This window comes from Nelumbo lutea, chromosome 4 (genome assembly GCF_056320005.1).
Source record: "Nelumbo lutea isolate HS-2025 chromosome 4, American lotus-T2T, whole genome shotgun sequence".
NCBI lineage: Eukaryota > Viridiplantae > Streptophyta > Magnoliopsida > Proteales > Nelumbonaceae > Nelumbo > Nelumbo lutea.
The window spans coordinates 34101480-34120508 of NC_142687.1; the positions used below are offsets into that span (position 1 = coordinate 34101480).

The 19029-nt window shown below is 36.3% G+C and overlaps 1 protein-coding gene across 1 annotated transcript; it reads right to left on the reverse strand.

Annotated features, from left to right (window-relative positions):
• Positions 1-504: 504 nt before the first annotated feature.
• Positions 505-3575, reverse strand: LOC148855107 (Tetratricopeptide repeat (TPR)-like superfamily protein). The gene has a single exon (XM_088982822.1). It carries the CDS (start codon positions 3376-3378, stop codon positions 1462-1464), a length of 1917 nt encoding a protein of 638 aa, XP_088838948.1. The 5' UTR covers positions 3379-3575; the 3' UTR covers positions 505-1461.
• Positions 3576-19029: the final 15454 nt, after the last annotated feature.

Consider the following 19029-nt stretch of genomic DNA (forward strand, 5'->3'; position numbering starts at 1 on the left):
TACTTTTTAATTTTTGTCACTTCTCTTTCAAGGAAACCTCTTCCATGTTTTATTAATAAAAAATTTTCATCCACTACTTATAAAAAAGAATGCATAATAGAAACCGGAATATACCCCTACCATCTTTTTTCTGTGTTGAAGTTTGCTAAGGTCTAACAATAAGCATTGACCACATAAACATGAATAATATAGAATGGAGATTCTTGGGAACTAGTAGTTTTTTTAAAGGAGTTGCTGTCCATGCCATCCACAATATATTGACTGCCTCTTTTTCTGCTTGAAGCTTTGTACCGATGGCACAACCACAGTTGGTCATGCTTTATGACAACCACTTTATTACTGTACTCTTCTAATGTGTGCACCTATAGTGGTCTGATGTATGCCCTGCAGGCAGCTTCAAATATGAACCCAAATACATCAATCACTTGAAACCAGGGTTCAGAATCCTCAAATTTCAGCCCATAATAAGTTAAAAGGTTCCTGGATGAGACTTGACTGCATCACTTGGAATTGATGATCAATTTATATTTCATTTCTACTAGTGAGCCAACTCTAGCTCAAGTGCTGAACCAAATTCTTCTTTTGAGTTACAAACTTACAATCTAAGTGTTGATTCTCAAGTTTAGTTGATTAAGTTTTGAGTGGAATCAACTAGTTCTATTCTCACAAAGGAATGGAACAAGCTTTTGATACAAAAGCATGCAGTGTATAACCATTCAATCAAGAAAGTATGACATAAAGACAAACTGATCTGGCGGTTAAAAAAAAAAATCTAAAAACCAGTTGGTTATCTTGTATGGCCAGAGAATCAGAGAGCTGCTGGGTTGGAAAACTCACAAAATGGTGATTGGATCCAGTTAATAGCCCATATAGAAACTAGTAAAGCTTAAATGGATGTCCGACGGCAGGACTCGGTAGGAGTGCCAGTTAGCTTGCATCACCAAACACATCTCCCATATTCAAAACCCTGACTTCCTGTCCGGGCCATCTGGCCTAGTATGGTTAAGGATGCCACGTGCTCAATTGGATAGTGATCTGCTGTCTTTCTCTCAGTTTCAAGAAAAAAATGAATTACTAGCTGAACCAAGCTTCTATAGATTATCCAGCGGATGTTTTTTAGCTATATCACACGCTCAGACTGAGTCCTTTTCTCCACAGTGAAATCAATTCTACTCTCATATGATGCTTTTGATATGCTACTTGCTCGATCATGGCTAAGGACTCAGATACATCATTGGCCATTGATCTGAATAAGCATCAAATCCAGGCTTTAAATCAGTTGGAGAACCCCTCAATGTAGAATAACGAATGATGCCAAATCCCATCATTTGGAAGGTTGGGGGTCTTGATCTACCACAATCAAGTTTTTCCCCTCCACGAAAACTATAAATCTTTAAATGCCTTTTCTAGATCTGGCTCAAATCAGATCATGCTTATCAATAAGGAAAATCTCATCTATAATCACCAAAAATCCTTGCAAGAACAAAGACCATCTTTGAAATGATGGAAACGATTCTTATCTCTCATGATGATCTCTCTCTTGGTAATACTGGAGACAAGTTTGGAGAAAGTATGGCAGTCATCACAAATTCTTAAGTTCTTCATCACTCTTATGGGAGACTCACTTCTCACATTAATGAGGCCAAATGCAATAGCAAGTTTTTCACTGTGAGTGCTGAGTGTGGCTTCTTTCTCCTCAACTTGCACATCATGCAGCACAGCACTGGTATTTGGCATGTAACCAATACTGCTCATTTTCTTGGTTATCTCAGCTAGTACCTCATATATACTTGAAGACAGTGGATGCGATTTATCCCCCCCATAGAAAACATGAATCTCACCATTTGATTCAACAGAGCTGTAACCAGCCACCTTCTTAATACCTTTTCCTCTCATTTTCTGCCTGACTTTTTTGACATCATCCCACCTCCCTGCTGCTGCATATATGTTCGATAATAGTACATAATAGGAGGCGGTTTCTGGAGCCAAGTCAAAAAGCACATCAGCTACTAGCTGGCCCAATTCAATATTGTTATGGGTTGAACATGCACCCAAAAGAGCACCCCAGACCCCTGAGTCTGGCTCAATTGGCATGCTTTTGATGAATCCATAAGCCTCCTCAAGATGTCCAGACCGGCCAAGAAGATCAACCATGCAGGCGTAATGCTCTAGTCTTGGATGGATATTACTGTCAGAGGACTCAACCATGTAGTTGAAATAATTCTTACCTTCACTTACTAAGCCTGCATGGCTACAGGCAGAGAGAACCCCAAGAAAGGTGACATGATTTGGCTTTACCCTCTCATGCTGCATCAGAGAGAACAGATGCAGGGCTTTCTCAAAGTCCCCATTGATTGCATACCCTCCAATCATAGTGCTCCAGGAGATAACATTTCTCTCCTGCATCTCATTAAACAGACTGCTTGCAAGATCCATGTTTCCGCATTTCGCATACATGTCAAGCCGTGCATTGTTAACAAATATATTTCTCTCAAGCCCCTCGTCGACAACAAACTGAGCAATCTGCTTTCCAATTCCCAAACACCCCAACTGAGCACAAGCTCCAAGCACACTCACAACAGTCACAGGATCAGGCTTAACTCCAGCTGGACCCATTTCACGGAACAATCGAAGAGCCTTACCTGCGTTCCCAGTCTGCACATATGCCGCAATTAAAGCATTCCGAGAGACCAAATCTCTCTCACTCATACTCCTGAATAAATAATCTGCTGAACCCAATTCCCCAACTTTGGCATACAATAGCATCAATTCAGTCCTCACTATAGCATCAAAGTCTAGGCCAAACTTAACAACCAGAGCATGAACCTCAGCACCAGCCCAAAAATCATCAATTTCGGCACACGCTTTGAGCACAAAGGGGAACGTATACTGATCGGGACGGGCACCAAGGCAATGCATTTTTTGGTAAACAGCTATAGCCTCAACGGGAAGATTGTTTTTCACGTACCCTTTAATGAGGGTATTCCATAAGAAAGCTCGTGGCTTATGCATTTCGTCGAAGATCTGGCGGGCATATGTCATATCATCTAGTAACGTCAAAGAAGAAAGAATTTGGGTGATGAGGCTGTTGTTAATGGAGAGGCCGGTTGTCAGAAGTAGTGCATGAATTTGCTTCAGTTGGTTGGGCTGTGTAGAACAGCAGTTTATGAGAGAGGTGAAAGCTGGTTTACTAAAGAGTGGTGATGGATTGGACTTGTGGGTATGGAGAGAATAGAATTGGAGGGTTGAAGCAAGGAATTTTAGTTGGGGAACGAAGTTGGGACTGATGGAGGGTGATCTCAGTATCATGGTTTCTGCGTTCAGTCTCGTATGGAGACAATCTTCTTCATGAGGTCCGACCTCCGCTCCGCTCCGCATTGACCTATCGTCCGTGCTGCAATTTCTACTTGCCCGTGTCACGCTTACGGGTCTTCTCTATAGCAGATCCGGACTCAAATCATTTAACATTGGAGCGTGGAAGTCCGGATCATAAGAGCATAGAAGTCCATCAATCTGGTTCATCACACCCCGTGAGCTGTGAACTGATCCGATTCAAACCCGATGGGTTAAACCTTCTCCTGGTATTTTCAGAAAGACATTCGATCTAATGCTCCATGGTGGGTTTGGATTTTGGAAAGAAAACCGGAAGTTAAATGGCAAAGTATTGCTCCATTTGGTTGCAGGTAAAATCAAGGAAAATGAATGATTTCCTGAAAACTGCTATTTAATGGAGTTTTGTTGCATGTAAAATAACTTTGGAAAATGGATATTTTTCAAGAAAATGAATGTTAGGAGAATGATATCTATTTTAATTTTCTGTAAGTCAATTTCCAAAAGAGATGGTCACCTTATTCATATCTTCATGTATTTCTCTTATCCATGTTTATTTCGCAAGTGAAACAACAGAGAAGAAGAAATATGATTTATTTTCCTATTGAATATCATTTTCCAATTAAATCATTCATTTTTTCTTTTCAATTTATGCAACCAAATGCGGCCTCGATTGACCATCCTAGTAGACAAAGGCTGCATTTGGAAGCGATGTAAATAAAAAACCGACATAGAAATTTACATTGGTTCGGTTTTGTAGGCATTTGGAAGAAGCGTGTAATTATGATCGACGTAAAATTCCACTTTAGTTCAGTTTTGTGTGCGTTTGGATGGGGTGGAGTTTTACATTGATAATTAATGTAAAACCTCATCAAGCATAAAGTTTTACATCGATAATCGATGTAAAAACCATATTGATTTTATCAATATAAAACTTTACACTCTTTCACCCATCGCGTTTTTCAGAAAGCAAGGGTCACTTTCACGGTTCAGTGTAAAACGTTACCAATGTATTTTTACACCGATGACGCTTTACACTGATTCTAAACGCAGCCAAAGGGACCCAATCAGACCAACTCTGTGCTACAAGCAAGTTTCACTTACCAGTAACAGACTCAGAAATTGTTGCAAAGATACCTGACTGATTGAGACAAATCCATTTCAGAAATGGCTGAAATTTTCAAGATTCTAAAACCATGGACCAAAAATCAGCTTAGTGTATATCGAAGCTACTCCAGTTTATGATAGGTAAAGGCTATGAATCCAAAGCAATCATTCTACACATGAATAGCATAGATTGCATTGTTGTGTTATTTATTGACAACATAAATAACACTTAATAACCTATTGCCAGATCTGCATATTTATTTCTGAGAGTCCAACTACCAACTGTCCAATGCGAAATTCCACTCATTTATCTCCTTATTATGTTGTTTCTTTCTTTTTTTTCTTTTTTTTACATGTTTATGTGGATATCCTTGAAGCTTTTGTCGTGCCAATTTGATCAAACCCTCTTCCTTCTATACATTGAATCCCCATATTTAATTAGAAATTATATTTATGAAATGAAAGCTCAAAACGACAATATAAAGAAGATCTTCTCAGCTCATGACCCTGAAGGAAAGGCCATTTTTACAAAATTTACCAAACCAGTGGCTCCCAAGACACAGAAAACTGGCTAGAAATAACAAAATATTAGGTATGTCCTCCATGACTGGTCAACAATTAGTCTATGAAATTAAGTGTCAAAGTTTGGACTTTGATATTAAGCAGCAGTATGCTTTCACTATTAGGAACTAATTATGAAGACCATAAACTGATGACTGAAGGAAAGAAACAAACCTTCAGTTTACTTGCCAGTTTTGGAAAGTTTTCCCCTCTCCTTTGTTACTCCATTCACTAGCAACTGCTCCACTGCTTTCATACTTCATTAGTTCATTTCTTCGAACTCCGTATTGGCTTTCACAGGATAACCTTGTTCAGCAGCATTGTCATCTTCCTGGGAGCTCACTTCTGATTCTAGATTAACTTCAACTTCAGAAACTTGCTTTATATGATTAATCTCACTTTGCTCATCAACATTGTTCGCCTTGAATTCATTCTTATTGACCACACCTTGTAGAGAAGATTCTTTCTTTGAGACCTTACATGGTGAGGAAGATTCTTCATTGCCAATCTCATACGAGTGCTTGAATGCCCTATCTCTTCCCCATGTGAGGTTAATGTTATTGTCAGGATTGTATGTCCTGCCAATCAACATTGCCTCCTTTTTCCTTGCTTTGGAGTGTGAACTGATATGCCCCCCTAAAGCCTGACTAGTAGGGAATACCTTGCAGCATATAGTACATACATGGATGTCATTGTTATTGGTCCAATGTCTAGTAATTGGGATCTGGCTAAGAGGTGGTGGTTTTTTGTTGGAAACTAAATGATACATATCAGGCTTAGTAATGGAGGAACTAGAAAAGGACTCTTGCTGGTTTGCCATTGGTAATGAGCTATGAGGATTTAGTTGAGAAATAGCGGTATGGGTAGTATCAAGTCTTGGGTGTTTTCTCAATGGGATGGAACCATTTGAGTCGAAACAAGATGCCGAGGTAGGGATAAGAGAAAGGGCTAAGTTGTTTGGCATTTTGAAGAATTCACTTGAGTCAGGGATGTATGCTTTGCCAAAGGTAGCATGGTTAGTTAGTTGGTGCTTCGCAGGAAAAGATCCTTCTGAACTAAAACAATGTCTGCTAGGAAAACTTTGAACATGATTTTGTTGGTTTCTTATGGAAACAAGTCCATCTTGGCCAAATAAAGATGTATGAGCCAGACTTGGGACATGGGGACGTTGTTGTTTGAAGCCAAACCTAGGTGTATTGGAAGGACTAGGATTGTAAGTTGGCTGGCTTTCCCTAGGGAAGAAATCGTTTGATCCAAAGGAAGCTGAGGCACTAAGGACAGGAACATGTGTCTGCTGGTTTCTCAAAGGGATGGAACCATCTGAGCTAAAGCAAGATGTGTTGGGAGAAATAGGAACATGGGCTTTTTCATCTCTCATTGGAAGAAAGCCAACTGAGCTTAAACTAGGTCCATTAGTAAAGACAGGAACATCTCTAATTGAAAATGAACCATTTGAGCCCATTGAAAGGTTGCTTGCGAAGTTACAAACAGGTGTTCCAATTGGTGTTGTGATAGTTGAGACAAATGAAGTTACCTCAATACAGCTGGAGACATGGGCTTGTTGGGCCATTGTGGAAGTGGTGTTGAATCCAAAAGAAGGCTCATCTGTAGATCTTATTGTATTCTGGGAGTCTAGGAATGGTCCTTCCAGAGCTGATGTAGATGCATGGACTAAGCTAGGAGTAATCTCAAGATCTGGAGCAAACGAATAGTCAGCATCACAATGTGGGTTTATTGTGCTTGAGATACTTGGGAGTTTGAATTCTGATGCAGATGGGCTTGCCAAGTCAAACAAACCTTCATTGAGTTGGGCTAAAACATTCTGGTGTCTGTTCTCCATCAGCTAAGAAATCAGTTTAGTTAGGGAAGGTGTTGGAAGAAGATGGATATATAAAGGATTTTAGAACTAATGAGATTCCTACATTGACATATAACAATTCTTAAACTTTTGATTCTTAAGAAGGAAAGAGGAAGGGAGGGAGGCCTCTATCACCCAAACTATGTTTCTGAGAAATGTTAATAGACTCGATAGGGTAGCATAAAAATAAAGATGCAAATATGGAAAGTGATTCTTTATCTATATATTTTACTCGAATTTCATGTCAAGTAATAAACTCAATATATATCTTAGATGGTTCTTATAAACCAAGGGCTGAATGCCGGAAAAAAAATACCAATTTGAAAATCTGAGATTTTATCACTCAATAATCTGCATCATTATTGCCGAATATGTTGAAAAGATTCCAATGTTTAGTGACTATTTACTCTTAGAGCCTTTATTATATTCCCAAAAATAGACCTAGAATTCAGGAAGATTTTCATGTTTAAAATTTTCCAGCATTGAGCATTTAATTCCTAATTCATCTGTCATCAATACCACCTTTAGGGTGCTTATGATTTCTTTTTATATTTTATTTTGGATAGCTAGCATATAATTTCTGCTTCAAATTTAGCTAAGAGTCTGACACTTCAATTGGTTCATATCTAGTCTAAATAAAGGAAAGCAGCTTGGGTCATGCTTGATTTTCTTATACTCCATCTGTTTCTCCATAAAATTGACACATCTTCTTTTCAGGTTGAAATACTTCAGATATAATTTCCACCCCTTTATAGTGAATGAATTTCCAGCTCTTCTGATTTGTTTGATGTTAAATTACAAGGAAAAGAATGGTTTTATCTTAAAAAGGAAGAAAATATAGCTGAAATACTTCAGCCTGAAGAAATTTATGCCAACTTATAGAGAAACAGAAGCAGCCTACTAGGAAAACAATAGTAAGTAGATAAAAAGATAGAAAGAGAAATAATCTAATGGCTACATTGATCTATCAGGAACTGTTTGTTTTACAATATTTATATGAAAATCTTCAGGATGAAAAGCTATAAACTAAATTTGCGAGGGGTGACGAGTTTAAATGGAGCGTGTTTTCTTCATCCTCTTTCAATCCTATTCACTTCAGCTTATGGATTCCCCATTGGGTGCCCCAAAATTGTACCTTCAATTAATATCATGTTTCTCAGATATGCAGTAATCCCATTCAGGATGTTGGACCTCGAAAGGCTGCATCTGCTTTATCAGAATATTACTGAGAAAGGGAAAGTAGTGCAAAAGTCCTTGAGGGATTATGTAAATCCTTAACTACTTACCATTTCTTGCTTATTTTCCAGGAAAGCAATACATATATTCATTTTCTGTATTTTCATATTTTCAGTCATTATTTATTTCATTTTCGCCATAAACAAATGGAGCATTCTCATATAATATTAGTATGTGCTTCTTGTGCTGAAACATGATGATACCCATAAAAACATATTAAAAAACAAAAGCTGATATGTGCACCACCATGTCTGTAGCCTGCAGAAGTCAAGGTAGATGCATAAAGTGCAACCTGAATGAATCTAAATAAGAAAAGAAAAGAAGAAACTGCAAACTCACCATGATGCAATCCCAATTTTATTTTGAAAGAAATTCTAGGAGATGGTTATAAAACCCACCTAAGAAATGCTTGAGGCTTGTTTGTGCAAGAAGAAAAATAGATACTAATCTAGTTTTCGTCTTAGAGGCTAGCTCTCTAGTCTCCCTTGCTCAATATGGACTGATCACTTTCTTTAATTTTGTGTATAAAATAAATTTGTGGTGTTCTGTGAAAAGTTCTAAGAAGAATGATCATCATGTACTTGTGTCTCATGAATTATTTTACTTCTTAAGAAGGAAGATGAAGAATAGTAACAAAGAGATGGCTATGGCACCTAAATTGATATGGACAAGACACAATCAAGGGAGGCTTTCTCATTAAGATTATTTAATTCATAGAATTACATATTTACAGGTGCTTTTCTTGGATTTCATAAATGGCAACCAAACAAAGTATTTCAAACATTTTATAAGACAAGTGGATCAGGCCCTATAATTTCCTATGTGTTTATAACACCATTCAGATTATCTAATAAAGCAGTACATGCTACAGGAAAAAAATGGTGTCATGTCTGACTCTGTAATAAACAGCATTTCAGGGCAATTTATCAGCTATGTAGCTCCAGATCTCATCCTTATTTATCATTGGAAGAAGGTCCAATTACCTTCCATGAACTAAATATGTTCTTTCAAATATACAGAACATTATTGGCCCAAGAGGATGGGATGATATCATTCAACTAGAAAGTGGCCAAGAACTGTACAATAGTAAAGGCCTTCGTTTTCAATGTAGCTGTTAGACAACTAAATGGATCCTAAGGATGTTCTCAATAGTAATGAAATCCAGCTTCAGCCACTAAGGAACCCACATCCTCTTAAAAACTTATTCACTAAAAAGCAAAGAAATACGCCTTTCAGTTCAGCCACTTCAGATGTTATCAAAGGGCTCCCTATTTAAATTGGATAAGATCCGATAACAGGTGCCTCAGAATGGGGCCAAGCCGGACTAGTTGACATCCCTGCTAGATTCCACAAGATTTTCTATTAAATATCCAAAAAACATCCCACCTTTTTGAGGCTACAGTGAAGACCTGGTTTTAGCCATGCATCTACATTAGCTATTATGGTGTCCTTAATAAATGTTGAATTTCTCTGCTTGCATTCTCTATGTACACAGATTGGTCAAACAAGAAATGCATGACGCCATAGATATCCACCTTTCATCCAAAATCCCATTAGTCTATTAATAAAGATTGTATCATTATTATAAGTTAATTGTTATCCTGTCAACACATTAACAATTAGAGGTGTTTTGATTAATGAGGAATTATATCCCTAATTGCAAATGAGATAAAATCATCTAAATACCCCCTTTGTGTTATGCATATAGGGTTCTTATTTTGGTAACTATCTAGGGTTCTTATCAAAATCAAGATATTCAAAAAAAAAAAAAAATTATCAAAATATCCTTTGTCTCTCCATATTCTACATAAAAGTGCACAAATACCCCTACAAGAGAAGATGGCATAGCATTCCATTTTTGTTCAATATATGGGATATTTTTTTTTATCTTTGTATATTGACCAAAATTACTAATACATGCTGACTAAATTACCATTTTTAAATTATTTTTCACATTAATACCTGTCTAAGAGTAGCGGCCATTACTTGGTGTAATAGTAAAATCTTAGGATGGCAAGCATGAGAACATGGATTCGAGTCTGAGAGTGATCACTTTGTGCAAAGAAAATATCAAGGCCCTGTTCGTTTACAAAGTGGCCATTTACCTAGGTAAGTGCACTTATCCATGTTCTTTTTTGTAAATTTACCCAGGTAAATGAGGCTTCACAACTTTCCCATGTTCTTTTGTGGCACCCACTTTTCCTAGGTAGGTGGTTAATTTTTTCTATCTTTTGTCATTTTTACCCTTGGGCCCAAGTCCATGATTTTTGGATTATATTGTTTTAATGGGTATTTTTGACATATTATATTTTGAGCATTCACTCTCCCACTTAGGAAAGTGGGAGAAGGGTAACACTTTCCTGAGTAAGCGATATTTGGGGAAAACATATTTACTATGGATCCCACCTAAATCTTGAAAAAGAACACAAGAGAATTGGTCGATGTGAATTACAATCCTATTGAACCGACTTTCCCTCCTATTAAAATCCGCGATACAAACGAGGCCCAAAGCATTACCCCTCTCAAGACCCTAAATAGCTGGGACCAATTAGTATGTTTAGTTAAGGATGATGGCGGCAATTCATTCATGAAAGAAGTAGTTATTAGTACCCCCATTATCATACTTGGGGCTGCAACTTGGGACAGGTTGGTTCAGGTATTTATCAAATTCTCACTGGATTAAAGTCCAAACCTGAGCCGATGTAGTTGAAATTATTCTTCACAACTTGTAACTCCAACCGTAGTTGCATCTAAACCCATTGTTGGTGCTTGTGTAAATGTAAACATTTTCCTATGAATGAAAGCAAAAAGTACAGAAGATATTCCGAATGTGCAAATGTAAGGTCTTGTGGCCAGCGTCCTTGTGATGCAGATCTGGACTCATGGAATGTTCCGTAGGGTAGAAGTTGAAAATGGCATTCATTGCCGGTGTTACTACTTTGGTAGAATTCTATGGACCCATCAACATCGTATCTGCATTGCAACACATGAAGAATCTTGGCTGTTCAGGTATCTTGCTTGTGAGACGATGTTGATGGGTCCATAGAATGGAGAAAAAGAAAATCAATGCATTTTCTTGAAAATTGATATTCAATAAAAAATGGATTTTTTTTTGCTCTACTTGAAAAATCAAGGTGGACTGATAGCTATCTAAGGCAAGTGTTAAAATATATGAAGTGAGAGGACCAATCCTGTTTGAAAACAAACTACAAAAAATTGGAAGGAATTTAATTGTCTTACAATTATTATTCACTTTTTGGAAAAGTTCAGTTTTTAGCATTTTTTTGGAGTTTCCCTATATTTTAGGTGCAATAAAGAGTTGCAGTGCTTATGAAATTTGTTACAGTCTTACAGTGTTTCTTGCCTGCTGATGATGATGGTGCCTTTCTCACAGTATTATGTTGTGAAATCCATCAGTCATGGGGAAAACTGCTGATTTCATCTCCGTAGTCATGCTGATGATGATGGTGCCTTTTTCACAATATTATGTTGTGAAATCCATCAGTCATGGGGAAAACGGCTGATTTCATCTCCATTGTAGTTATCAATTTCTCTCTTTCTTTTTTTTTTTTTTTCTCTCTCATTAAAACACCTGGAATCACCCTTTGATTTGATATTACATGGGAGATAAAAGACACACGAGTGATCTCCATGAGTCAAGGTTTTGAATTGAAGACACATGCATGGAACATGTGAGCAAGAGACCTTTCAACTTCAATCTCTCTCTCTCTCTCTTAATTGTGCCCAATCTCATCAGATATTAAATAATCAGCTTTTCAATACATAAATCAGAAAATTATATTAAGAGGGTAATACCCATCTCTTAGGTGGATAAATAACTTTCCACCTACGGGGTTTTCTCACATGGAGGAAAGTTACTAACATTTGAATGGGACAAAATTGCACCTCTTAATAATGGGTTTTTAAGGCTAAAATGGTCATTACCGTATTTACCTAGAAAATAAAAGAACATGGGTAAATGCACTTACCCATATAAGTGTTTCCCAGGAAAAACTTACCCAAATAATTGCATTTACCCAGATAAATAACTTACTGAAAAGTAAACAGGGCCTTAAGAGTGAAACTAGGCCTAATCAATTGAAAATCCCTTCCTTGACCCCATCCCTCCACCTCAAATAATCCCTTCCTTGCAAGGGGGGTTTCACCCTAGATTTGAGACGTTTTCACCATAGATTATGACAATGTTGACCCAAATGCAATGGACAACCACAATAAAATAGTGTTGTACAAAATCAAGCTAGAAAGGAAAAAGACTTTTTGACTTTTTAGCTCGATCCATACAATATTAATCTGTAAAAGATGATAAGAACTAACCCGTTCTTGGGTCCTATCTGAAAGATTGGATAATGGGTGATACCCAAAGAAACAACATTATTGAATGATATATATTTTTTCCGGTTCTAAAAAATATGCTGTTTATACTATCTAAATGATCACATTGAGGTTGTGTTTGGTTTGAAAGAAAAGGTAAGTAAACATGGTTCAAAACAAACACAACTTAAAAGAGTCCTGACCAACATGAGTGCTTTTATATATACTAGTAAGTGTGATGTTCTCTGCACATGTCAATTTTTTATATGATGATGATAGTAAATATTATTTTTATATTTGTATGTTTATAAAAATTATTTTTATTTGTTACACTTATTTTTGTTTAATATGACAAGTATATGATATTAGAGATGTGCTCAAATGTTTATAATTGTTTTTATTTTTTATACTTTTGTTTGTGTCTTTCTGTCTTTTTTAATTTTTATTATTATTTAATTATGACATCAAAGGCCAACACCTATGACCTAAAAGGTTGAATTGTTGACTCACCATCAAATAAGAAAATAATTCCATTTTGTAGGTTGGTTTTTAATTTGTATTTTATTTCTATCACCAATAAAAACAATTATTCTTTGCCGCACTTATTTTTTTTAACATGGTTAATTAATATACCATTGGATTAAAGAATAGGAGTTAATACCTTGAATATAAGATTTAATGAGAGGTAATTGAAAGAGGAGAAATGTAGCAAGTCAAATTACATTTTGTGCCCTCACAATAAGAGAGAAACCAAATTTAAAAGTAAGGGCGTTCTAGTCAAGAATAAGATTTACTAACTGTTAATGAGAATTAATACCTTACATATAAGATTTAATGAAAGAGTTTTGAATGAAGAGAAAAGTCATTGTATAAATAATATTTTTATCATTACAATTAGAGAATGACCAAATTCAAAGATAGGGGTATTCTAGTCAAGAATAGTATTCAATAAATGTTAATGAGAGTTAGTACTTAAATATAAGACCTAAGCAAAGGGACTTGAATGAAGAGAAAAGTGGTTGTTCAAATAACATTAATTTCTGCCCATTTAATTAGAGAGGGACCAAATTCATAAGGGAAATTGTCTAAAACTCACCATGAGTTTTCATCATTTCTCTTAAACTCACCACAACTTTTCAAAACATCTAAAACTCACCATGTCAGTAAGTTTTTACTTTCCAAAACTCACTTTCTGTTAGTGTATCGTTAATGTTTCTTAACAGAGGTGTCCATGTCAGCAAAAATAACAATTTTTATGACCAAATCACCCTTGAATGGTGAGTTAGAGGAAAAGGGTCTTTTTCATTTTTCAAATTTCTTTTTTTTTTTACATTTTAGTGTTTTGCTATAATTTTTAATGTTTTTTACAATTTCTGTTTTTTATTTGCAATTTCTATGTTTTTTTTTTTTATAATTTTTGGTGTTTTTACTACAATTTTTATTTTCCGATTTTGTTTTTCAATTTCTATAGTTTCTATAATTTGAAAATAATTTTTTATTTTGTGTGCAATTTCTATAATTTTTATATTCTTTGCAATTTCTGTGTTTTTATGTATTTTATATTTAAAAATAATTTTTGAATATTTTCCTTTCTTCATATCTAAATATTAAAATATATTTAGATATTTTACACTTTTCAATGAAAGTTAAAATGGTAATATATTAACAGCCGTTAGTCTCTTTAACATCATCAAGTTAGTGACATGGTGAGATTTAGACATTTTGAAAAGTTGTGGTGAGTTTAAGAGAAATGCTGAAAACTCATAGTGAGTTTTCGACAATTTCCCAATTCATAAATTGGGTATTTTAGTTAAACAAATGTTAAACATTCTCATTCACACTTTTAATGGTAGTATAAATAGATATAGATACAAATATAAAATTTTTAATTCTTAAAAAAAAATAAAACAGAATAAGCATGTTCAACACCCATTTTTGAAACCAATAAAATGTTATTTTCAATAATCCAAACACGTTTTTATTTTCAGGTTCTCTGATGTGTGTTGTTTTCAAGAAAAGCATCCTTGTTTCTTAAACCAGTAAAAAGAAGCTTTCAAAAGTAATCTCCTATAGACCCTCTCATAACTCATAAGTGCATGCTGCTTTTCTCTTTCCGATAATTCTCTCAAATGAACTCAGGTTGAAAAAAAAAAAAAATATATATATATATATATATATATATATATATAAAAGTGAACTGATCTCTATTTGAGCAGAATATCAAACCCTGAAAAGAAATCGCGCTTTTGAAACTAAATTAAAGAATATCAAACACTGAAATCACAACAAAGAAAACAATTTATGTTAGAGAACACCACACACTGAACCAATCAGGTTCAGTTTTGGCATTAGATATTTTCTTTGGGTTGAACCCACTGAACGGTGAATGGTGGGCCCTTAACATATGCAACAATTGTGAAGGACAAAGGACAAGGAACGGTTGTTGGAATCGACCTAAAGTCTTCCAACATTACTCGGACCATTAAATCCTTTCATTTCACGTGGCGTTGGATAGGCTATCAGACTATCAGTAGTTTTCTTCAATAGAAGAATTATTAAATATGTGGGATATAGAACTGATAGGGAGTGATGCGGAGAGGGCAATGGAAATTGGCCACTGTTCTTGATGATCAAGGCAGTCAACCAGCTCAGCGTATTCAACTTCAGCTCTTATAACAACTGTTAGCTATGCTCAGACTTCAGACTTTGCAAAAGCTTCCGGTTATGAGTGGCACTGGGCTGGGTTCGGGGCGAGGCATCTTGATTTTTTTCCGCCCTCAAGTAATCAATTAAAAATATATTAAATTTTAGGAATATTTTAAAATAGGGTTATGAAAATTTGGGTTATTTTAGAAATGAGATTATAAGATTTTTAGAGTTTTAGAAATTTGATAGAAACATCTCAAAAATCCTTCAGTATAGCGTCCAATTATAAATTCCTCAAAGTATTGAATTACCTAGGTTCTACTATGATACCAATCAGCCAGTATCATAAAAGAGGTGACCAGTCAGATGGTATTCATAAAAAATCATGAGGATGCTTTGATTGATCAAAACTATTCTCGTATCATGTCTTTCTCGTAACATAGATTTTCTCGTTCAACTGTTGATGCTATCCTTAGTTTTTATTTTTATTTTTTTTTGAAAGTCTATCCTTGTCCCTCTCCCTTAGCTGAAAGTAGACCTGTTCATGGGCCGGGTAGCCTGAAGGCCCGACCCAGCCCCCGGACGGGCTTGAACACAGATTTGAGCCCGTGGGCTTGACCTCGGGCCTAAAAGCCCAGCTCGAATTTATTTCAGGCCAGACTTGGGATTTGTCAAAATAGCCCAACTTGGCTTGACCTTTAGGTTGTACCAAAAACCCTAACCCTAAATATCCTAACCCCTCTCTTCTCACTCATCTCTTTCTCTTAGTCTTAGCCGAATCGCAGTTCTCTCTTCTCAGTTTTCACAGTCACAACCTCACAATCTCACGCATATAGAACCGATGCAACCAGTGAACTCCGACAGATTGGCGGTTTGGTTATGTTTTGTAAAGGTTTCCCAAACTTTCCCTTTATTTCCCTGTTTTTTCTTTCAAACCAAACACAACCTTAGGGTTGGCCTCTCAATTTTCTTTCTCCCTTAGCCGAACGATATCATGATTGGTAGAGAAGGCTGATGGAATACCAAGCTTCATCTACTCCTCCCTCATTCTGCCAAACGAGATCATTGTTGCAAGATCACTGCCAGTAGAAAATAGTGATGCATAGCAAGGTTCGTCCGCTCTTCCCTCACTCTGTCAAACAAGATGCTGCTACCAAGATCGTTGTCGGTGGAGAACCCTAATGGGATAGCAAGTTTTATCCACTCCAGTTAAACAATTCTCTCTCTCTCTCTCTCTCTCTCTCTCTCTCTCCCCTATGGTCGCTCGTTCAATTTTTTTTTCTTCTTTAGGTTTCTCAGAAAACAGGGGTTCTTCCTCCCTATGCTTTATCAACACAAACTCAGCACCGGCAAACACAATCATGCGAACTCAGCACCGACAACCATCTTTCCGTTAGGTCAACAATAGGTCGGGCTTCGGGCCCAGGCCCAGTCTTCAGGCTTTTTATTAGGGCTGGGCTTGGGTCCAAGTTGTAAGCTCGTTTGTTGGGTCGGGCCTAAAAAAATCATGTTTATGAAGAGTAAAAGCCCAACCCAAGCCCGGCCCGGCCTGGCCCATGAACAAGTCTAGTTGAAAGGTACACATTAGTGAATTCATCTCCTACTACACCTGTGTCTATTTATATTCAAGTACCTGCAATGGTCAATGGGCCTGGTGCTTTTACTATTAACCTACTACATGACATGACCCAAGTGGGGGCCTATAAATACAATAGGTGTTTCTTTGTCTTCATCACGAACCACAAGCACTTTGGTTGGGGGAAATTGGAATTCCATTCCCATCCCTACTGGAATGACATTTCCTCATTTGAGGGAGTGGTCATTCCTTCCCCCTTCCTTGAGAATGAATTCCCATTTCAGCTGATTGGAATTCCCATTTTGATTCAGATTCTGATTTTGACTACGAACCAAACAGACCCTTGCAATTCTTCACAATAAATGGAACTTGAGAATTTGTTTCACTTGATTTAACACAAAATTTAGGGTCTGTTTTGTTTATAGTCAAAATCGGAATTGAAATCCTTCAGAATTGGAATCGGAATGGTCTATTCCCATAGTTTGTTTGGTTCAAACGGAAATCGGAATGAGAATTGAAATCAGCTGGAATGGGGGAGTTCATTCCCAAGGGAAGGGGAGGGAATGGTCATTGCCTCAAATGGAGGAATGCCATTCCACAAGGAATGGGAATGGGATTCCGATTCTGTCCAATCAAACAGTTGGATTTAGAATGACCCATTCCAATTCCAATTCTAGACCCCAATTCCTACAAACCAAACAGGACCTTAGTGTGTGGATGGGTCAAATGAATGTTACAAAGCATGACTTGTAGCTAAAAGCTCTCATCAACGCCCCATTGTGGATTATAAAGATATGTTTTAGTCCTATTATCAAACCAACAACATTCACATGGTTCTTCCCATTGCAATTTCCTTAAGTTGGTCTATTAGGAAATTGGATGTTTATAATGCTTTTTTGTGTGACACTCTCAATGAAAAGATGTATATGTCAATGTTTTAAAAGCTGACTTAGAGGCCGAACCATTTTTGCCTCCTGTGGGTCACTGGTTCGTCCGACCGGGTTGAACAGTATAGATTGTGCCACGTCAATGCATAAATAAATAAATAAATATATATATATATATATAAGCATTAAGCTGTTTGAGAATTAACCCATCAAACCATTAAGCACTTAAGGAGCTTACAATTGCTTCAGTGTTTATAGATTGTGGGTCACTGGTTCGTCCGACCGGGTTGAACGGTATAAATTGTGCCACGTCAATGCATAAATAAATAAATATATTATATAATTATATGGTCTTTTTGTTATGTTTTTTGTGTTAGTGGAAGACTTGGCATTATAGAGCAATGGAGGTTGCAAACTTGTAGTAGAAATCTATGATAAACCTGCAAACTGCAACAAAGTCATGCACTATGTGTTGACTTCTTGAATTCAAATTTTCTCATTTGGGCTTAGGTGTTATTTCAATTATTCTGTGTTTACATATGCTGCCTTATGTAGGCAAGTTTAGTTTGGCATAAGTATTAATATATAGTTTATGGTGAATGTATGAAGATTAAGGTTGATAAATTGTCTGTAATTACATTCCAGAATTTCGATAAGTTAAATATCATGTGAATTGTATGGACCACACCCTGCATTTGTTGGATGTTTTCAGACTTCTAAAATGATGAAACCACCCTACAGTCATCCAACAATCTAGGAAGCTAAATATCATGTGAATAGTATGGACATGGATGCATATCTTTTATGCAAGAAATTGAAATTACATCTGCAAATTTATATGCCATAAAATTGGCGCATAGAAAGGTCAGGTCTATGTAATTACTTGGTAGCATCGTGAAATGTGCTTGCAAAATAGTTAATTAAGCTAATCAGAAATTTACAACTGGAAGACAAACTTCTTTGTACTTAGCCTTTATCCTTTTTTTTTTCTCACAAAAGATTTTGTACTCTTTTCACTTGTACTTAGCCTTTATCATTTTGGTTAAGTAATGCCAAGAGCTTTATTTATAGTTAGATTTATTTTTTTTTAATTACGTATAAAGTTCGACATGCCCATCAGCCCATGTGACAATGTGCTCATGCTAAGTGAAACCTTAACCTTGAACTAAAAACACTAATAAAAGAGAGAGAGAACCAAAGCAACAAGAGTTTGTTGGCTTATTAGCGTGAAGCCTAACATGCCAGACCCAACTTCTAAAAAAGCTTAATAAGGATAAGTCAGTCTATGTTAATTATTTATAGTCAAGGTTAAAAGTATCGATTGATTGATACATATCGTGCCGATGGCTTCTTCATACACCCCTCCAAGGGTTGTATTGGGTTAACCACTGGTTCAGAGGGTAGTTGGGTCTTAAACCAATTCCTCTGAACCGGTTCCAAAAAAAAAACAAAAAAGTAAAACCTAAAAAAAACTATCATACAGCCTAATATGCCTC

Excerpts from the sequence above, each read along its gene's own strand:
- LOC148855107 (XM_088982822.1), bottom strand. The coding sequence starts at position 3,378 with ATGCGGAGCGGAGCGGAGGTCGGACCTCATGAAGAAGATTGTCTCCAT.